Source organism: Mustelus asterias, chromosome 10, assembly GCF_964213995.1.
Source record: "Mustelus asterias chromosome 10, sMusAst1.hap1.1, whole genome shotgun sequence".
NCBI lineage: Eukaryota > Metazoa > Chordata > Chondrichthyes > Carcharhiniformes > Triakidae > Mustelus > Mustelus asterias.
In genome coordinates, this window is record NC_135810.1 from 82,962,884 (window position 1) to 82,985,836 (window position 22,953).

General features: G+C 42.2%; 1 protein-coding gene across 2 annotated transcripts in view; it reads left to right on the top strand.

The window, feature by feature from the left end:
- The first annotated feature begins 3,972 nt into the window (after positions 1–3,972).
- LOC144499717 (cullin-5) overlaps positions 3,973–22,953 on the top strand; it is a 76,352-nt gene continuing 57,371 nt past the window's right edge. Inside the window, exons 1-3 of one of the 2 annotated variants that reach the window (XM_078222052.1) lie at positions 3,973–4,854; positions 18,321–18,430; positions 19,586–19,685. In XM_078222052.1, coding sequence (XP_078078178.1) covers positions 4,834–4,854; positions 18,321–18,430; positions 19,586–19,685 — 231 coding nt within the window. In that variant the 5' untranslated portion in view covers positions 3,973–4,833. Of the gene's footprint in view, positions 4,855–9,998; positions 10,093–18,320; positions 18,431–19,585; positions 19,686–22,953 lie in introns of those variants that run through there. The other variant, XM_078222053.1, reaches the window with a different exon arrangement.

Below are 22,953 nucleotides of genomic sequence, written 5' to 3' on the forward strand. Positions count from 1 at the left end.
TTCAATCCTGATAAATGCGAAGTGATGCATTTTGGTGGGAATAATGTAAGGAGGAGCTACACGATAAATGGAAGAACCATAAAGGGTGTAGAGACGCAGAGGGACCTGGGTGTGCAAGTCCACAGATCTTTGAAGGTGACGTCACAGGTGGAGAAGGTGGTGAAGAAGGCATATGGCATGCTTGCCTTTATAGGACGGGGCATAGAGTATAAAAGTTGGGGTCTGATGTTGCAGATGTATAGAACGTTGGTTCGGCCGCATTTGGAATACTGCGTCCAGTTCTGGTCGCCACACTACCAGAAGGACGTGGAGGCTTTGGAGAGAGTACAGAGGAGGTTTACCAGGATGTTGCCTGGTATGGAGGGGCTTAGTTATGAGGAGAGATTGGGTAAACTGGGGTTGTTCTCCTTGGAAAGACGGAGGATGAGGGGAGACTTAATAGAGGTGTATAAAATTATGAAAGGCATAGATAGGGTGAACGGTGGGAAGCTTTTCCCCGGGTCGGTGGTGACGTTCACGAGGGGGTCATAGGTTCAAGGTGAAGGGGGGGAGGTTTAACACAGATATCAGAAGGACATATTTCACACAGAGGGTCGTGGGGGCCTGGAATGTGTTGCCGGGCAAGGTGGTGGAGGCGGACACACTGGGAACGTTTAAGACTTATCTAGACAGCTATATGAACGGAGTGGGAATGGAGGGATACAAAAGAGTGGTCTAGTTTGGACCAGGGAGCGGCGCGGGCTAATTGTTCCTTGTTTCTCGTGGAAGTGGAACTGCCTAGGGTTGGGAAGCATTTTCCGATCAGGGCCATTGTGATCTCCTGGATTCGTTTCGATCGCCTCAGGGGGTCGGAGAGGAATTTCCCAGATTTTTTTTTCCCCATATTGGCCCTGGGGTTTTTCACTCTGGGTTCTCGCCTCTCCCTGGAGATCACATGGTCTGGAATGGGGGGGTGGGGGTGAGTTAATAGGTTGTAATGAACAAAGCATCGTAGCTGTGGGGGACAGCTCGGTGGATAGGATATTGGTATGTAGATAGGCTGGAAAATTGGGCGGGGATCCTGGATTCAGGATTCAATCCTGGACCGGGGAGCGGCGCGGGCTTGGAGGGCTGAAGGGCCTGTTCCTGTGCTGTATTGTTCTTTGTTCTTTGAGGATTGGAATATTATAGCCAATGTCTCTGTAATTTCCACCCTTACCATCCTAAGTATCCTTGGATACATTTCATCTGGACCTAGTGACTTATCAACTTTAAGTATAAACAGCCTATTCAAACAATGTAACCCAACAGGCTAAGTGTGATCAGACATCACCCCATTCCGAAAACAAGGGGCAGATACAACTCAATCGATTTTTGGGGATTTCTCCTCAAATCCCCCCACCCCAGATGATTATTACACTGTCAACTGTTCTCACTGGACTCCAGCTTCCACTCTAGAACTGACACACCTTAGAACCTTCCTTAAATGTTTTCCCTTAGCTTTTTTCAGCAATGATCCACCTCCAGGCTTTCCAACTCTCCTTTCAGTATCCCTTTGCATTGAATAGCCAGGAGTTTTTCAACTTTCGCACAGACTCTCAGAGATCCAGTCACCAGTTGCTTCAACATTTTACTTCATGGGCTGTAGTAAAATCACCAACTTTAGGAGTGTTTCTGATATCACTGGCTTTACACAAGCTAACTCCATCAGGTGGTGGTGTAGTGGTATTGTCACTGGACTAATAATCCAAAGACCCAGGGTAATGGGATCCGGGTTTGATTTCCACCACAGCAGATTAGGATGGCACGGTGGTACAGGTTCAATTCCAGCCTCGGTCACTGTCTGTGTGGAGTTTGCATTTTCTCCCCGTGTCTGCATGGGTTTCCTCCAGCTGCTCCAGTTTCCTCCCACAGTCCAAAGACGTGCGGGTTAGGTTGATTGGCAATGCTAAATTGACCCTAGTGTCAGGGGGATTAGCAGGATAAATGTGTGGAGTTACGGAAACAGGGCTTGGATGGGATAGTGGTTGCTACAGACTTGAATTGCCAAATGGCTTCCTTTTATACTGTAGGGATTCTATGAGGTCTGCACTTTCCAGCTCTGACTTTAACTTTAAAGAATGGTTCCCTGTTCCAATGGCAGTTTCTCTTTGTTCCTTTTTACATCAATATTTTAGAAACTTATTTTCATTCTCTAATTTCTAGAACTAGCTTCTGGACCAGGTTTCTTGTCCATTACTCCATGGTATGGCTTTCCTGCTTGCAGCAGGGCTATGAGAGTTACCTTCTCTCTCAATGCTATGAATTAAGCTAAAATTAAACTCAAAAAGCCTTCCTACACTAAAAAGAGATCCCTGGTTGCTAAGCAACAGCTCATTCTTTCTCCAAGTTCATGTTTACTTTTCATGTTGTAAACTGTCCGAGAAAAATTTTGAACAGACACATTTTGAACTGAAACCAAAAACCCCTTTACATGCAAACATCTTCTTCTAACCTGAATCTAACTTCTTACACAGAAGCACTAAATTTAAACTCAATTACATCTATACCTTATTTCTAATATCCAACAAGACAACCATAGATCACTTGTAACTAACTATCTCTGCTTCCTGACACCTATCCATTATCTCCGATGTTTAACCCATCGAATGTCTCAAATGCCTCCTTTCATTATGAGGAACACCTTCTGTGGTAAGGACGGATGCAAAATACCGATATAGTACTTCAGCTCTGCCTCCTGCTTCCATGTGTAAATCCTCTTTTGGCTATAATTGGCTTTACCCTGTTTTTACCACCGTTTTACTATATATAATATAGATGCCTATCGAAGACTTTTGGATTTCCTTTTATTAGCCGTCAATCTCTTTGCATACTCTCTCTCTCTTTGCCCCTCATGTTTTTTTTGTACAATTTCCTTCTGAACCTTCTATATTCAGCTCGATTTTCAATTCTGTTATCCACCTGATATCTGTCATGCACCCCTTTTCTGCTTCATCTGACTCTCTATCCCTGTCAGCCGGGAGTGCTGGATTTGTCTGCCCTATCTTTCCTGCTGTGGGAATGTCTCTTGATTGCACCTGAACTATTTCCTCCTTTAAAGGCAGTCCACTGTCCAGTTTTATTTTTTCTGCCAACCTTGATCCCAATTTGTCTGGATCACATCAGTTCTCATCTCACTGACACAAAAACAGAAAATTCTGGAAAATCTCAGCAGGTCTGACAGCATCTGTGAAGAGAAAATAGGACCAACAGCTGGAATTTTGACCATTCTGGGGTGGGCGAGGCTCGCAGAATGGAATTCTCCGTTCATCTCGGGCGGGATTTTACGTGCCTCGCCCGAGTGAGGTCGTAAAATAGTGTCAAATCTTTTGAGTCAGGCTGACCCTTCATCAGAGCTGAAGACAAAGGCAACCAGACAAGATTTATATTGTGGATTGATTGATCCTTGTCCTTTTACATAGCCAACCTGAACCTCACTATTGATTCCTCTGGGGCAGATTGATAATATTGACGAACCCCCACACATAATGTCAGTAAGGCTGTCTGCCCCGGGGAATTGAAATAGTCTATTTAGACCAATGTGTTTTAATGCCGCTGTGATTTTACTCTTGGTTGCTCCAGCAATGTCTGGAGACTCCGGGACATTTCCATTGGAGCAGGACCATTTTAGGAGAACCTGGTGTAACCAGTGATAATGGGCATATTGCTGTTGGCAACTATACTTGTCAAGCATTGCTTTTGGATCCGTAACCTGAAGGGAAAGGTAGCGCCTTGTTAAAATCAGGCTAAGGGGAGAAGTTAACTGTAGGGTTTGAGCTGCTTGAAGGTGAGTGCTGGAGTGTCGCTGTCCGATTGCTGAGGGTGCGGATGGAAGAGCAGTGCTGTCCTCCGGGGGAAGGGGGCGCTCTTGATGCCAGAGCGGCCGCAGGTAAGGGTGCCGGTGGAGGGGCAGTGCAGTCCTCCAGAGGAAGGGGGCGCTGATGATGTGAGAGCGGTCTGAGGCGGAGCGCTGTTCCCCCAGGGGCGGTGTTGCCGGAGCGGCCGCTGTCCTCCAGCGGCGGTGTTGCCGGAGCGGCGCTGTCCTGCAGGGGCGGTGTTGCCGGAGCGGCCGCTGTCCTGCAGGGGTGGTGTTGCCGGAGCGGCGCTGTCCTCCACGGGCGGTGTTGCCGGAGCGCAGGGGCGGTGTTGCCGGAGCGGCGCTGTCCTCCAGGGGCGGTGTTGCCGGAGCGGCGCTGTCCTCCAGGCGCGGTGTTGCCGGAGCGACGCTGTCCTCCAGGGGCGGTGTTGCCGGAGCGGCCGCTGTCCTCCAGGCGCGGTGTTGCCGGAGCGACGCTGTCCTCCAGGGGCGGTGTTGCCGGAGCGGCGCTGTCCTCCAGGGGCGGTGTTGCAGGAGCGGCGCTGTCCTCCAGGGGCGGTGTTGCCGGAGCGGCGCTGTCCTCCCGGGGCGGTGTTGCCGGAGCGGCGCTGTCCTCCAGGGGCGGTGTTGCCGGAGCGGCCGCTGGGACTGAAGGAGCGGAGCTGTATTGGCGGTTGCCTGGGGATCACATGAACGAGCCTGATATGGATCTGTTGTTGCGGAGCTAAGTTTAGAGCCGGGGCAGGATGCGGAGGGAGGGGCCGAGTGGAGAGCAGAAAATATTAATGGGGTAAAAAAAAACAAGGGGGAAAAAAAGAACAAAACCAAATGAATATTAAACACCGATAAGACGGTGGCGCACTGGCCCGTTGCCATGTGAAGTATTGGATGATTTTTTTTGTCTTTATTTTTTCTGTCACCTTTTCGCCTCGAGTTTCTCCCCCCTGGTTTACCCTGAAATCACGCGAGAGGCTGCGAGGGATTCAGTAAAGTTGAACATGGCGTCCAATCTGTTAAAGGTAAGCGGGGCCCCGGCCCGGCTCAGGCACTCCGAGCCCTGGCGGCTCCCCCCATCCACCCCATCCCCCCACTCACTAACCCCCGCACCTCGCCTCGGCCTCCGCTCTTTCACCAGTGTTTGGTCTGCTGCTGCGGGGCTTGTGTCGAGGTTGTGTGAGATGCAGGCGGCTCACTGACTGTCCGCTTCTCTCTCCCCTCTCGCACGACGCGGGCCTGGGGCTCGGGTAGTGGACGGCCCGGCTAGTAGGAGGCGAAGAAGGGAATCTTTCGCTGGGAGAAAGATCGCCGTATTTCTTCCCATGCGGCGAGCCGACTGCCCGACGTTTATTAAAGTGGCGACCTGCCTTGCCTTATGGGTGTACGAGGAGTTTATAACACAACAGAGACTTCTGGTTGTGCCCATGGGGTGCAATAATGTGCTTCACAAAATTTAACTCGGTTCAGCTTTGGGTTTATGCTGTGTTGGGCGATATATTGTTGCAGAAACTAAATCTGCAGCTTTGCCGTCTGTGAGTGGAACTGTCTGATTCGCAACATAGATGTCTGAATCTCTCTAAGCACGGCAATGGTGCAGAGGAAGGTGAATTTCAATAGCTTACTAGTTAGCTTGCTATATAGAACATAATGGCCAAAAGTAAGTTTATTAAGCCACTGTGGAGATTCTTAAAACCTATTGCTGAGGTGATTCGAAAATAGCTAGAAACACAGGGACAATCAGCAGAAAAACATTCTTTTTCCGATGCATGTTCTTCACCAGAATGGATGAATAAAAGTTGCATGCTGATAGGGTAAGAAATGAGGCTGAATGAGATATGTTACGAATTGCAAATGTTGTGTTAGTGGAATAAAGTCTTTTGAATAGAGCCCTGCTTTGGATTTCTGATGTGGAGATGCCGACATTGGACTGGGGTGGGCACAGTAAGAAGTCTCACAACTTCAGGTTAAAGTCCAACAGGTTTATTTGGAATCACAAGCTTTCGGTGCGCTGCTCCTTCATCACTCACCTGATGAAGGAGCAGTGCTTCGAAAACTCATGATTCCAAATAAACCTGTTTGTCTTTAATCTGGTGTTGTGAGACTTCTTACTTGGATTTCTGAAGAATGATTCTATTTGAACTGTTGTACCCAGCTTCTCTGAGCTGTGTACTTCCAGGTATCTTTGTTTTGTAACAATATTATCCTTATGGAAATAATACATTGAATGACTGCAATTTTTAAGCATTGAGTATTTATCACCTAGAAACTGTAGTTTCCATTACTAATGATTCAATCTGTTTCCCAAATTGAACTGCAAATGCAAATTGGGTTTTCATTGAAGCAGCATGTTTTATAATGTAATTGTACTGTGTTCGTTCTTAATCATTAAGGACTTATTGAAAAGATTTGACTTTGTTTCTAATTAAACTTTAATGTACATTTGTTAATTGTTTATTAGGTGGTACTTTACATTCATTTCAATTGTTCCACCGTTGCTGCTACCACTAGCAATAACATTTGTATCCAACAGTACTTCATACTAATGTTATAAAGCACTAAATATTCTCTTCTGGCCATGTTCCCATTAGCAGAAAGGTCGAGAATCAGAAACACAGATTTAAAGTGGTTGGCAAAAGAGCCAAAGTGACATGAGGGAAGAACTTTTTGTGTAATATGGAGTTAACTGCCTGAAGGAGTATTGGAAGCAATACAGTTGTGGTTTTCAAAAGGAAATTAGATAAACACCTGGAAGGAACAGCATTTAAGCATTTACTAGGTTATGGAGAAAGGGCTGAGGAATGGGACCAGCTAAAGTGTTGCTCCAGAGAGCCAGCATGGGCTTGAAGGGCCAAATGTCATCCTATATTCTGTGATTCTTCTCCACAGTCCAAGCTTTGGTGTGCAACATTTATAACTACTGTTGGATGTTTTTTCACTGTTGATGTGAACATAGTGTAAAAAGTTTAAATTGTGCTTGGTGATGGCTTATCAACATTAACTGAATTTGCTTGCTAAGAGGGGCAATTTACAAAACATTTTGTCAGGCATAAGTGACGACCTTAAGGATAAGGGGAGAAATGGGAGCTTATTCTTACTTTATTGATTGTTGTTAAATGCTACCTTTTTGTTTTCCAAACTAGTGGGAAATTTGATTAAAACATGTTGAGCCTTTAACACTTAAGTTTGGTTTGGTTGAGCCAAAATAATTGTTTTTGTTATCTCAAAATATTTGGACATCAGTTCTTTCAGGATAGAGTAGTTTATTAATTCTGCTCTAGGTTATCTTGAACTCAAACTTCATGCATTAAAATACTTCTATCAGTTTTTTAAATAGTAAAAGCAGCTGCTTTCTATTTTGCTTATTAATGCATCTAAAAATGTTATGTCAAAAACCATTATTCATGTGCCACAAGTTAATATTTTTTAAAATGTAATTTTAGTGTGTAACTAGAAGCTGAATTGCTCCGGTGCTCTCAATGCATGGAGTGAATGCAAGTGTGTACAAGCAGGTGTAGGAAAAAGGAGCCATCCTGGATTCCTTTTATATTGGAATCAATTGAAATCACCCACCTGCTTCTGTTAAGTGCAAACTTCATTACAGATAATTGTTTATCTAAGGAGTGAATGTAAATAATCCAAATCTGGCTTGTGAGCACCTACAATGTTTTGTGAAGGCAAGGACTGGTAGGGTAGTAGTTATGTTACTTGTTGAGTAATAATCCAGAGAATTCCAATCTCATTTTGGTAGTTTAAGATTTTGAATCAGAAGTAAGATGCTGGTATCAGTAAAAGTGAGCATGAAGCCATTCGATTGTTGTAGAGACCTAATGCCCTCATGAAGAAAATGTTTTGTTCTTGCCCTGTGACTGAATCATTGCTTGCTACCTCTTTCACTATGCAATCATGGATAATAAATATCAGTCTTTTCAATGCCCTATCCTAATAATTAATAGAAAACCAAAATCTGGTGTAGCTATCAGCAATGAAGTTCTTGCTTTCTGAAAAGGACATTCTCTATTTTCTCCTCACAGTTGGGCATTTTTAAAATGAGACTAGTATTGACAGTGGGAACTCAACAATTGCATTAGGTCTCTAAAATTATGGCTATGACCAATACATAGCACTTATTTATTTTCATGCAGCATTTTTTATAGCAACCACTGTTCTCATTGAACAATTAGTTATTTACTCGCAGGATTTTATTGACTCAAGTGTAGAATAACTATTACAGTACAAAACCAATCTCATCATAATTTGACTTTGATACAGCCTCAGACATATGTATGCTAACAGTTTACTATGTTCTTTAGAAAACATTATCAAACAACCGCTAAACTGGCTAGGTATATTTACTCGAACAGGCGCCGGAGGGGAATTTCACATTAACTTCATTGCAGTGCAATGTAAGCCTTACTTGAGACTAATAAATAAACTTTTAAAAGGTGGTATTTAAAGTCTCTTATTGGATAAATTCAATTTGTATTTCCTTTTTCACCTGCAAGTTGAAAATAATTGGTGGTAAAAGTTAGAAATTAATTGGGTAGCGCAAAATAAAGATTTTAGGGAGAACTGAACCAGCTAAATATTTTTTCAGTTTTTATTCCTACCTTTCCTCCTGCATGTTATCAAGCGCTTGATAACGATTTCTTCAAGGTGATGTTGATTCAAATTTTCGGCTGCTTCCAGTGTTAGTGCATAGTAGTATGCAACTGCAATACTTTTTGCCTGACTGCACTTGCAGTCTGTGATGCTACTATCCCAGTTTAAATATTATATTTTGTAATTCATTGTCAGGATGGTGGAGAATATCATTGACAAGGCCAACATTTATTGCCCATTTCTAATTGTTCTGAGAAGATGGTGGTACAGTAGTCAGCACCAATGCCTCACAGCTCTCTCTCCGGGACTCCTTGATCCACTCCTCCATCACACACATCTCATCACCTGCCCACGGCACCTTCCCATGCAATCGGAGAAGGTGTAACATCTGCCCCATTACCACCTCCCTGCTCACTGTTCCAGGTCCTAAGCACCTCCTTCAATCTGGCCTATTGCATTAACTACTCCCAGTGCAGTCTACTCTACATCGGAGAGACCAAACGTAGACTGGGTGACCACTTTGCTGAACACCTTCGGTCTGTCTGCAAGCAGGACCTAGACCTTCCTGTCACTTGCCACTTCAACACAGCAGCCTGCTCTCCTGTCCACATATCTGCCCTTGGCCTTTTGCAATGTTCTAGCGAGCCCGAACGCAAACTGGAGGGACAGCACCTCATCTTCTGATTGGGCGCTTTACAGCCTTCTGGACTGAACAACTGAGTGAAACAACTTCAGAGGATGAATTCTCTCCTCCACCTTCACCCTATTTCTATATATTTTATTTCATTTCATCTCGCTCATCCATTTTATCACCCTTCTTTCTCACTTCTATTTTTACACTTCTCCGTTCCAGCCCTCCTCCTTTCCACACCCCACTCCCCCTTCAGTGCAACTGCCACATTCCTCAGGCAGCCCTTTAATAATCTGTACCTCTGTTCTGCCATTCTTGCATTCTGATCACTCTTAGCACTTCCTCAGCCATCTGTATCCTCATTACATTCCCTTTGTCCAATTCCACCCCCTCCGCCCAACCCCAATAGTATAAATCTCTGCTGTTCTCTTTGCTCTCAGCTTTGACGAAGGGTCATCTAGACTCAACGTTGGCTCTATTTCCTCCCCACAGATGCTGTCAAACCTACTGAGATTTTCCGGCAGTTTCTGCATATCTCTCCGAATTGACAACAAAACTGTACCCCTAGTTTATTTCAGCTATTTGGGAGTCTATAACGCACATTTCTCTTTTGCAATTCATGTCTCAATGCAATCCCTTCAATCACCTTACATTTTGGGAGCTTTATTAGTCCCTCCCCATCTCACAGTAATTTGACCTGCAGTACTCAGAAAATGTACACTGTACTGGATCTGACCGAGGCCTTGTACAGTTGTAGCATCACTTCCTTCTTTTTGCATATCACCCTTCTTGGGAGAAAGGGGAACCTTCCATTAGACTTTTAATGGCTTTTGTATCTGTTGTTACAATCTTGTAGTAATCTTCAGTAATTTGCGTATGTGGGCACCTAAATCCATTCAGTCCACAAATTCCTGTCGCTTGTCATTTCAGTTCTCCATCTTGGACCCTTTCTGTCCTTTCCTTGCTACTATGTTCCAATGAAACTCAATGCAAGTTCACGGAGCAGTACCTCATGTTTGACTTTGCACACGTGAGTTCAGCAGTTTTAGATCATAACCTCTGCCATCATTTTGTTTAGTTTTTTTGTGTTGCTGCTTCAGCTTTTTCTTTTGGTCTTGCATTCCATTCGGACACTTGAGTTCCTGCCATTCATACCTCATCTGGACATCAATTATTTCTTGACCCATTGCCACTCCCTTTGGTTTTTATACCATTAAACCTTTTGTAATTTTATCTCTCCTGACATCGACCCTATCACAGAACTAACTTCCCTTTTGTTCTCTCTTCCACCTCCATCCCCTTCACTTGCTCAAAACTTATTACATTTCTATCCTTCCTCTGTTCTGATGAAAGGTCATTGACCTGAAATATTAAAGCAGTTTCTGTCTCCACAGATACGACCTGACGTGCTGAGTATTTCCGGCCTTTTCTGTTTTTAGTTCAGATTTCCAACATCTGCAGTATTTTGCTTTTGCCTAAATCCCTTTCTTCCTCCACAGCTTCTCATTTGTAATTGTTATGATACTATCAGAGATATTAAAATCCTTGTCTTGTAAGAAACAACTTAAGACACAACTCTATAATAGTTACAATATCATCACACTGTAGTTACCAATATTTCTAACTCTCGAGTTTTGTATTGTGTGTTTTGTGTATTCACATACGTACCACTCCATCTTGGTACCAATTTTTGAAATGTTGATTCATTTTCCAGGTCTTTTTTTGAAATCTCATCCCTTTTTATGACAATTCTTTTATCTCCTCATAACTCTTGGCTTCTTTCTTTTGGTTTATTTTATCTGTATTGGTTCAGTTCTTCCCCCACTGCTTTATCCATCCATTGACTCTGTCTACACTTCCCACTGCCTCGGCAAAGCAGCCAACATAATTAAGGACCCCACACACCCCAGACATTCTCTCTTCCACCACCTTCCTTCGGGAAAAAGATACAAAAGTCTGAGGTCATGTACCAACCGACTCGAGCACAGCTTCTTCCCTGCTGCTGTCAGACTTTTGAATGGGCTTACCTTGCATTAAGTTGATCTTTCTCTACACCCTAGCTATGACTGTAACACATTCTGTGCACTCTCGTTTCCTTCTCTATGAACGGTATGTTTTGTCTGTATAGCGCGCAAGAAATAATACTTTTCACTATGTTAATACATGTGACAATAAATCAAATCAAATTTAACTCCATCACAAAGATGGTGGGGTCAGTTCTTCCAGAAATCATTTGTATCCCAATCTGAACTTTTCTCTTCTGCATCAGCTTTCCCTCCTTAGTTTTTCCAGCATGTGACACATGGAAGCAATCTGGAGATTGCAATCCTTGCTTTTGTTTTTCAATTTAGTTCTCTAGAGTATCCCACATTTATTACTATCTATGTTATTACTTCTAACATGGATCAACTAGTGTACACATAATTGGAAAGATAGGATGGAGAAGCCCATCATGTATGCCTCTAGGACCCTTTCCGATGCAGAGCAAATATATTCTCAAATTGAGAAGCAAGGGTTGGTGGTCGTATTTAGTGCTGAAGAAGTTGCATCGATATATCTATGGTTGACTTTTTTTATACTTACCGACCATAAACCCTTACTGGGCCTTTTCAAAGAGAACAAAGCAATTCTCCCAATCGACTCGGCTTGGATACAACATTGGTCTTGCTATTGGCAGCCTATGAATATACTCTGGAACACCACCTGGGACCGGGTAGCCAATGTGGACACACAGTCGCCTCCCGTCACCCACAAGTCTGTCTCCTTCACCGGCAGTAGCAGAGGTTAGAAGGTTGAGGGAGCTAGGGCTTTTTTCTCTGGAGCGGAGGAGGCTGAGGGGAGACTTAGAGATTTATAAAATGATGAAGGGGATAGATAGAGTGAACGTTCAAAGACTATTTCCTAGGTGGATGGAGCTATTACAAGGGGGCATAACTATAGGGTTCGTGGTGGGAGATATAGGAAGGATATCAGAGGTAGGTTCTTTACGCAGAGAGTGGTTGGAGTGTGGAATGGACTGCCTGCAGTGATAGTGGAGTCAGACACTTTAGGAACATTTAAGCATTTATTGGATAGGCACATGGAGCACACCAGGATGATAGGGAGTGGGATAGCTTGATCTTGGTTTCAGATAAAGCTCGGCACAACATCGTGGGCCGAAGGGCCTGTTCTGTGCTGTACTGTTCTAAGTTCTACGTTCTAACTAGTGTTTCGGTGCTTTACCTCCTTACCAGAAAAGTTTCCACTCATAATGACCTTCACCACAAGTGAGACAGAATTCCGGACTTCCACTAATGGTGCTGAAAAGGTTTTATCTTCCCCTGTCTTAGTTTATCAATTTACCATTTGTGTAATGAACCTGCCTCTCATTCATGTAGCGTGCTGCATTATTGCTCAGGCTTACCCTCAAGTTATTGCCACAGTCCTCATACTTGTTGAACACTAAATATTTATTGGGCTGTTCCAGTAACTGAGGTATGCTGTCCTTGAGAATTGCCTTTCTGCTGGCCCTACTGATGGACATTCACCTTTTTACATTATCCATGTATCTTGGATTATTTCATACTGCTTCTTGGGTAACCATATTCTGGGAAATATCCAGAAGGTTAACCAGGCTGATTCCTGGGATGGCAGGTTTGTCATATGAAGAGAGACTAAGAACAAAGAAAATTACAGCACAGGAACAGGCCCTCCAAACCTGCACTGACCGTGCTGTCCGATTGAACTAAAACCCACTACCCTTCCAGGGACCATATCCCTCTATTCCCATCCTATTCATGTATTCGTCCAGCCGTCCCTTAAAACTCACTATCATATCTGCTTCCACTACCTCCCCGGCAGCGAGTTCCAGGCACCCACCACCCTCTGTGTAAAAATAAAACTTGCCTCGTACATCTCCTTTAAACCTTGTCCCTCGCACCTTAAACTTATGCCCCCTAGTAATTGACTCTTCCACCCTGGGAAAAAGCTTCTGACTATCCACTAAGTTGGTTAGGATTATATTCACTGGAGTTTAGAAGAGTGAGAGGGGATCTCATAGAAATTTATAAAATTCAAATAGGGTTAGACAGGGTAGATTCAGAAAAAATGTTCCCAATGGTGGAAGAGTCCAGAACTAGAGGTCATAGTTTCAGGATAAGGGGTAAACCTTTTAGAACTGAGGTGTGGAGACATTTCTTCACCCAGAGGGTGGTGAATGTGTTGAATTCAGTACCAGCAAATGTAGTCGAGACCAAAACGTTGTATGATTTAAAGAAGAAATTAAATATTGCTCTTTGGACTAAAGGGATCAAGGGATATGGGAGGAAGGGGGGGGGGGGGATCAGGATGTTGAATTCGATGATCAGCCATAATCAAGATGAATGGTGGAGCAGGCTTGAAGGGTCGAATGGTCTACTAATTTATGTTTCTATGCAAACTCCTCATCCCCTCCGCTGCATCATTGGGCCAATTGTTGCTCAAGCACAGATCAACTGTTATAAAGACATAATTTTCCAATATGTAGTGCAAATATGCTATCCCTGGATACTCTGACAGTCTGTGGTAGATTGTATGTTTTACTCAATGTCCATCACAAGGCTTCCCAGCACTGGGATTCCACACCTGTGGGAACTTTCCCTAACATCGCACATATATTTTGCAAAAAAAATCTTATCCATTGACACTGAGCAGGGGAGGCGATGGCCTAGTGGTATTATCGCTAGACTATTAATTCAGAAACTCAGCTAATATTCTGGGGACCCAAGTTGAATTTGAATTCGATAAAATATATCTGGAATTAAGAATCTACTGATGACTGTGAAATCATTGTTGATTGTCAGTAAAAACCCATCTGGTTCACTAATGTGCCTTTGGGAAGGAAATCTGCTGTCCTTACTTGATTTTGATTTGATTTATTATTGTCACATGTATTAGTATACAGTGAAAAGTATTATTTCTTGCACACTATGCAGACAAAGCATACTGTACATAGAGAAGGAAAAGAGTGCAGAATGTAGTGTTACAGTCATAGCTAGGGTGTAGAGAAAGATCTACTTAATGAGAGGTAGGTTCATTCAAACGTTTGATGGCAGCAGGGAAGAAGCTGATCCTGAGTCAGTTGGTACGTATCCTCAGACTTTTGTATCTTTTTCCCGACTGAAGGTGGTGGAAGAGAGCATGTCCAGGGTGCGTGAGGTCCTTGATTATGCTGGCTGCTTTTCCAAGGCAGCAGGAAGTGTAGACAGTGTCGATGGATGGGAGGCTGGTTGAGTGATGGACTGGACTTCGTTTCTCGCGGTCTTGGGCAGACCAGGAGTCATACCAAGCTGTAATACAACCAGAAAGAATGCTTTCTATGGTGCATCTATAAAAGTTGGTGAGAGTCGTAACTGGCATGCCAAATTTCCTTAAACTCCTGAGAAAGTAGAAGCGTTGGTGGGCTTTCTTAACAATAGCATTGGCATGGAGAAACCAGGACAGGTTGTTGGTAATCTGGACACCTCAAAACTTGAAGCTCTCCTACATGTGACTCTAGATCCACATCAATGTGCTTGACTCTCAACTGTCCTCCAAGAGCAACTAGGAATGGGCAATAAATGCTGGCCAGCCAGTGACGCCCATGACCCACAAATGAATTTTAAAAAAGGTTCCGCTGAGGTTAAACTCGCCTTCCTTACCTCTGGTAGCCCCAGATTGAACTTCCAGTATTTTGATTTGATTTATATTATTTTGTCAAGCTTTTCCTATGACAAAAATGATCAGACTACATGTAATCAATTAAGAAACTATTCAATGAAGGCTTCAAATCAGCAAATTTAAACAATTGCATTTTAGCTGTTCAGTAAAGTTTAAATAAATGTAGCACTTCAAATACAGTAAATGTCTATATAATAGTGTTGCATTGGAACTTTCAATTAGTCTCAATGCAACTAATCTTCGTTGATCTTGCATGGCACATAGCAGTCATCTCCCAGTTGTATGCCACATGATTAAGTTAGATATGATACCACAATGGTCCAGAATTAGCGATGCATATAGTGGTGGAGCTATCAGCACTCATCATAATTGGAGGAAACCTGTCAACAACATCTGCAGTCAACACATGCATGGTTAAACATGGAAATCTGGAAGTTGCATTTAGCAAACTCTGCTTCTTCATAGAGCATGCCATTATCACCCTCACTGATGGACTTATCATTCAAAGGCATTGGAAGTACTGCAACAGCATGAACTTTCCAACTTTTCCGTCGGGAAAAAGATACAGAAGTCTGAGGTCACGTACCAGTCGACTCAAGAACAGCTTCTTCCTGGCTGCTGTCAGATTTTTGAATGGACTTACCTTGCATTAAGTTGATCTTTCTCTACACCCTAGCTATGACTGTAACACTACATTCTGCACTCTCTCATTTCCTTCTCTATGAATGGGATGCTTTATCTGCATAGTGCAAGAAACAATACTTTTCACTGCATGTTAATACATGTGACAATAATAAATCAAATCAAATACTTGCCCACTAGTTTCATACTAAAAGTGGCTGAAAAAGCTAGGGCTGGTGCCTGTTGGATTAAGTGAATTTTTAATGGTGTTCTATTTACTACTGAATAATCTCTCTGCCCTGAAAGAATTAAATTTACTCGTAATGAGTCTCATATTCTCAGGAGAAAATTAGTTTGAGATTTGCCACTTGTCTGTTTCTCGTCTCTCCCCAATCGCATCTGTATTTCCCATTTCACTTCCTACGTATATAAATTTAAAGCTAATTTATACTTTCAGTTTTAAACTTCCTGGCTTGTATTTTGTGTGTCTGAGGATTCTTCAATCTGGTTGAAGAGCCAGACTGTTCCTTGCTTTCTGATGCACTACAGGTCTCGTGTAGTGACTGATACAGGGGTGGGATGAAGGACAGATCAGAAGTAATCTCCCCTGATAAGCCAGCACGAAGTATATGGATGGCTGTCAATAATGTGAACAGCAAGCACCATTTCTTCACTGCTGAGAGCAAGTCTAGACCAATGCATTTTATTGGTGAATATTATAACACACCCTCATATTTTTGGATAAAGAGGTTATATAATATCTCACTCATGTAGCTTTGAGTTATTTTCAAACATTGCCAGTTTACTTAATTGTAATACTCATGGATCAAGTAGAACTTGGATTGCATCTGAAGGAGAGTCATAGGTCCTTGCAGCACTTTACATCAATAACTCAGCATTTAAGCCTTTTATAAAAGGGAAAATAGTGATTCCTTGTTTGATAATTAGCTGTTTTGGAATTGAGGTTTTGGATAAATAAGTGACTCTGCATCTTGCATTAATAATCTAAATCTAGTTTCTGATAAATTGGATATTAAGACATGTTGTTCTCCTTTGAAATCTACGAGAATGTGAATTATTTAAACAGTAAATTGTAAAGTAGTGCATTTCAGTTCCCCATCCTGGTTTTGACTAGATTATTTTGGAGTGGGAGTCCTACTCCGAGCGAAATTTAAAAAAAAGTGATTAGGTTTTTGCATCTTAGGATGGACAATTATGAAAAAGTTGTAATGCAGCCTGATGTCTAGCTACTATAGACCACGTCTTCTTCGAATTGTTCTACATTGTCAGGGTATTAATGATGCAGGAGATGAGAACTCTCAAATTTTTGCTATGAAAAGCCATTTTTTTGTTTATAAAGGTATTGGTAGAAGATATTAGTAATAATGATTTCTATTGAAATTATATTTTTTCTAACCACTGCCCCGATAAATAAATTGTACAATCTACCATGGGAAGTGTAGAATTCAAGTTTAAACTTGCTATTCCCAGCACATTGAATTTATATCTTGGCTGCACAAACGTAGAATAGGAAGAACAGAGTAAGACTACAACCATATTAGTATATTGTTAAAAAGCAGTTTTATCCAACTTTAAACAGATTGGCTGAATTATCAACTAACTGTGCATGCAGGAGAACTTTAAAAAAACTTGAAATATGACTTAATCTCATTTTAGTTCAGTGGAACCTGAACTTGTAACCTTCTGACTTGGAGGCAAGAATGCTCCCATTATACCAAGTTAACACTTGACAACTCTTTTATGCTAGCTTGTGCATTAAAGCAAAAAAGATGTTGCAAAGTGCTTTAGAGCAGTATGAAGAAAACTGATGCTAATCCGAAGGAAAAAGCTTAGGAGAGGTCAACAAAAGTTAAATTAAGGAAGTAGATTTTTCAGGAGCATATTGAATTATGAGAAAGTGATGGAGAGGTGAACATACTAACATACGAATTAGGAACAGGACTAGGCCCGTTGAGCCTGCTCTGCCATTCAATAAGATCGTGGCTGGTCTAATTTTAACCTTGACTTCACATTCCTGCCTACCCCATTAACCTTTCACTCCCTTCCTTGTCAAGAATCCATCTACTTCTGCCTTAAAGGTATTCAAAAACTCTTGAACTACGTTTTGAGGAAGATAATTCAAAAGTGTCTCATCCTTTGGCGAGGAAAGAAAATACTTATCTCTAACTTAAATGAACAACCCCTTATTTTTAAATGTGGCCCCTAATTCTAGATTTTCCCACAAGAGGAAACATCCACTCTCAAGTAGGAATTCCAAAGTATGAGACTGAGTTGGCTGAAGGAAGGGCAGCAATACTGGAGTAGAAGTGAATTGTACAACAGGCTTGATTTGGAGCAACTGAGTTGGTGGGAGAGATCTGGTGCTGAAGGAGGTTAGAGATGGGGAAAGACCTTGGAGGGATATGAATTTAAAAACTTAAAATTGAAGCACTGGGGGCTGGCAGGTCAGTAAGGACAGAGGCAATAGATGACAAGAATAATACGTGCAGAATTCTTTTGACATAAGTAGACAAAATGTCCAAGATATTTTGTAATGTTACAGGTTGAAGTAGATAATAGTATATATTTCCTCCCAACACAAAGTTTGGAAGCTGAGTTCAGGGCACTAAGATTGAATGACCTAGTTCAGCTTGCTAAGTATCCACTGAGGTAAATCGAGTTGGTCACCAGTCTATGGATCAGGCTTAAGCAGCGGAACGGCCTACCCCTGTTCCTGTGGAGTTCATAGCTCATAGTTCATAGGAGTTGTAGTCGCTTTGGATAAATAAAATTTAAAATCTGTTCAATTGTAATGTGAATTTACATTCAGATACATTTTTAGTACATCTAGTATTATGAATTCACTAAATTCTCAATTAATAAGCATTGATATAAGTTGGTAGACTGATTAATGCCTTAATCATTAATAATGCCACTCCTCCTCATGTTGATTTCTTTCAGAATAAAGGCTCCCTCCAGTTTGAAGACAAATGGGATCTCATGCGGCCCATTGTTCTAAAGCTGTTACGGCAGGAATCTGTGACAAAGCAGCAATGGTTTGACTTATTTTCGTAAGTATCTGGATTACTTGGAAAATCTAATATAAAAATGTTGGGATAGATTTTTGTTTAGTGAACTGTACTTCTGGCTTCCTCAACAGCCCCATCTATGATCCCAACCAATTTCCTGGCTTAAGAATCATTTAAATATTTTGAGTAGACAGGTTGTCTCGGAGATTGGTGAGTGGAATGCAAATAGGATTTGAGTGCAACTGCTGCAGCAGGCCCTTGATACCGGCTGTTGTAATGAGGTCTCCTATCTCTGGAGCAGATAAAGAAAAGCCTGCAGTTTAGACTACAAATCTAAATTTTGAGAGGCCAAGAAAAATAATTGATTGCCTTGTGATTGTTTACACTCTGGCAACACTTTTAGATTTTAAATCATCTTCCATGTGGATGTAGCAATATGTGGGGCAGCAGTGCATGGTTTTCCTAGCACTCAGTATTGCTGTGGTGCAATTAGAAAAGAAACCCTGTGATGTTTCATTAATACTCAAATTTGTACACATACAGTTATTGGGATGCTCACCTTTGCTCCTGACCAGAATCCTAAAAGTGATGGAGAAACTATTGGAACCCTATTTCTGATTTACACCTCCTGCCTCCCCCAGTTCTACCTAAAATCAGACAGAAATATGGAAAATCAATCCCATTGTTTTGATAGGTTTTCCATGGTCTATTTAAAATTAATAAACATCAAATATCCGTAACCTTCAGCAAAGCATTCTGGCAGACTTCTAATAAAAGTACAAATGAAACATGCGAGGAGAGAACTAATTTAAGTTTGAGTTAAGTTAAAACCTCAATGCTTTGTTCTTGTGGTATGACGAGCTCAGAACTCATGATACTAGGTTAATACACTACTTCCATTTGGAAACAGCGTAGAGTTATTTTATTTTTATTTGTGCTTAATCAGACTGTATACTGATCTGGATGAATTTGATAAGGTTCAGGTTATTTGTATTTTGTAGGTCATTCTTTACAAAAATTGGTTTAGCTCATAGCCATTTTATTTTCCTACTTAGAGCAATAGTATAATTTTAAAATCAAAAAAAAGTCTCATGCACAATAAACAAATCACCAAGGTATGTTGTGTTTTACTTTTATTGAAGCTAATATCTCTTGTGTTCAGAATTCTACATTGTTAATACTGTTGTTTTGTCATAGAGATGTTCATGCTGTCTGTCTGTGGGATGATAAGGGCCCAGCAAAAATTCATCAGGCTCTCAAAGAAGACATTCTAGATTTTATAAAACAAGCTCAAGCTGTAAGTCTTTTTTAAAAAAAATATTTGCATATTGAATATTTTGTTAACTATCCTGAATAAGACACACAGTGGTCACAGGACAGAGCATCTCAAACAGAATGTGAATGTTGGCAGTTTGGTATAGGAGGAGAAGGAAGTGCTGCCTTTTGCCTCCAATACTTTAGAGAACGGTGCTGCAGACAAATATTTAATATATCAATAACTAAGTTCTGATCTTAGTGCAAGTTAAAAGACAACGAAGTATAAACTAGATTGAATACATATACTAAATTATTGAGCTAGAATAAGGTTATACAGGGTGTGGCTGGTATGTAGCAGCAATAGTGTATTTAAGTTTGTGGAGAGCATGCAATCCCAGATAGCTGCATCTACAGTAAGTGTCTGCATCTTGTGAGACATCAGTTCAGTGTTGTCAGGCTTTAGTCAGAGTGCAGACATTGTGACATTAGGAAAGAGACTGAGGTCTGGACACAGGCAGTAGTCATATCCCTTAGATTATGAAGTGGTAAAAGCCTGGTTCGTGGTCAGGGGCAGAAGGGTGTGACTGAGAGTTGAGCAGTGCTGGAGGAACCTTGACCGTTGATATTAATCAGCAGGTATCAGGTTCTGGATGCCTATGTCAATAACTGCAAAGTCTGCAGGGTGCATGAGCAAACTGACCATGTCATGGTGATACAAGAGGTGCCATTTAAGTGCGATGGGTGAAAAGAAATATGATAGTGCTAGGAGATGGCATAGTCAATGATAGATGTTGTTCTTTGCAGCAGCAACCAGGCGTATTGAAAGTTATATTGTTTCTCTGCTGCCAAAGTCATGGACAATTCCCTGCAGTTGGAGAAGAATTTGAAGTTGGAGAGCAAGGATATGGTCATCATGGTTCACATTTGGAGCAATGACATCGGTAGGATGAGGTTCTGCTGAGGTGGACGGGGGAGTTCTGAAGAGCTAGGGTTCAAATTCTAAAAACAGAACTTGAAGTAATAATCTTTGGATTATGTTCTGCATTTGGACCCAACCAGGGAGGTTGCAAGGAGAGCTCTGACATTAGGACAACCCAAGGTCTCCATAAATTCTGTCTAGGCCTGCATCCTGGGGAAAGACACTCCTGTTTCACTGAACACTGAGTTGTCTGTCAATGCACAAGCCATTGTCTCATGAGGCATATAGCGGTTAAACTAGCTGAGCCAAGTTGGAATAGGGTGAAACCGCTCAAAGTTGGAAATGTGGCTCCGAGTGGTGTGGGGGATGAGGCATTTGATTCATGTGGCACTGGCACCATCACTGGGGAAACAAAAGGCTGTTCTGTTGTGACAGGCTCTAGTTAAACTGGACTGAGACCAGTGTTCTGGCAAATTGTATAATGGATAAGGCTTGAAGCTAAAATAATGGGCAATAGTGTTAGGGTACCGATCAGAAACCCCAAAGTATGTTATGAAGCCCGACTAGACCTCAATACTTTTTCTATTTTGGCGTTAGTGTGAGGTAAAGGTGTTTCACTCCAGGTGTGGTTCTATTGACACACTAGGAAGCTTTTATCAAAACAAACTTTATTTAACAATACAGTTTATAACAAATGAATTAGTTTAACCTTTAGGCGCTCCATTTTCCTCCCACACTCCAAAGATGCAGGTTAGGTTGATTGGCCATGCTAAGTTTCCCCTTGGTGTCGGGGATTAGCAGGGTAAATACGTGGGGTTATGGGGATAGGGTGAGATTGTTGTTGGTGCAGGCTTGATGGGCAGAATGGCCTCTTCTACACTGTATGATTCAAATTCAAGCAATATTCCTCTTATAGACTTAACTCCTCTTCAAAATTAGTTAAAACCATAGTCTTACGTGCTTGTACTTGTTAACAGTCCTAGCTGGAGAGAGAGACAGACAGACAGAGACACCTGTCTTTGACAGCCCCAAACAGCAGCCTCCAGAGAGAGAGAGAGAGAGAGCGAGAGACAGCCAGAAAAACACCTCTTGTTTCTTTCAGGACCAGGCAGAAACTGACTGTGTTTTCAAGTAAAAAAGAACTGTGTTTTCCCTGCAAGCTTAGCTCTGCCCATTCACATGACTCTGTCTCTGTCAATCAACCTATTCAAATACTAATATTGACTGGAATTGTTATAGCTCTAGCTCGTTAGAGGGGTCAGTTTTTGTTCAAAGCGTGCAGGAAGGTTTTTTGACTCAGTATGTAGACAGGCCAACTAGAGGTGAGGCTATATTGGATCTGGTGCTGGGAAATGAGCCAGACCAGGTGCTAGACTTGGAAGTTGGTGTGCATTTTGGTGATAGTGACCACAATTCGGTTACGTTCACCTTAGTGATGGAAAGGGATAGGCATGAACCTCGGGCCAGTGGTTTTAGCTGGGGGAAGGGTAATTATGAGGCTATTAGGAGAGAATTAGGAAACATAGGTTGGACTAGGAGATTACAGGGACTGGGAACGTCCGACATGTGGAGTTTTTTCAAGGAGCAGCTACTGCGAGTCTGTGATAGGTATGTCCCTGGCAGGCAAGGAGGAATTGGTAGGGCTAGGGAACCGTGGTGCACCAAAAAAGTTTCTTTGTTGGTTAAAAAGAAAAAGGAGGCTTATGTTCGGATGAGACGTGAGCACTCGGGTAGTGCACTAGAAAGCTTTAGATTGGCTAAGAGGGAGTTGAAGAGCGAGCTTAGAAGGGCTAAAAGGGGACATGAGAAGACTTTGGCGGATAGGGTTAAAGAGAATCCTAAGGCGTTCTATAGGTATGTCAAGAACAGAAGGTTGGTTAGGGCAAGTTTAGGGCCAGTTATAGATGGCAGAGGGAAGTTATGTGTGGAACCGGAGGAGATTGGTGAAGCATTGAACCAATATTTCTCTTCGGTGTTCACGCAAGGGGACATGAATATAGCTGAGGAGGACACTGGGTTGCAAGGGAGTAGAATAGACAGTATTACAGTTGATAAGGAGGATGTGCAGGATATTCTGGAGGGTCTGAAAATAGATAAATCCCCTGGTCCGGATGGGATTTATCCAAGGATTCTCTGGGAGGCAAGAGAAGTGATTGCAGAGCCTCTGGCTCTGATCTTCAGGTCGTCGTTGGCCTCTGGTATAGTACCAGAAGATTGGAGGTTAGCGAATGTTGTCCCATTGTTTAAGAAGGGGAACAGAGACTTCCCCGGGAATTATAGACCGGTGAGTCTCACTTCTGTTGTCGGCAAGATGTTGGAAAAAATTATAAGGGATAGGATTTATAGTTATTTGGAGAGTAATGAATTGATAGGTGATAGTCAGCATGGT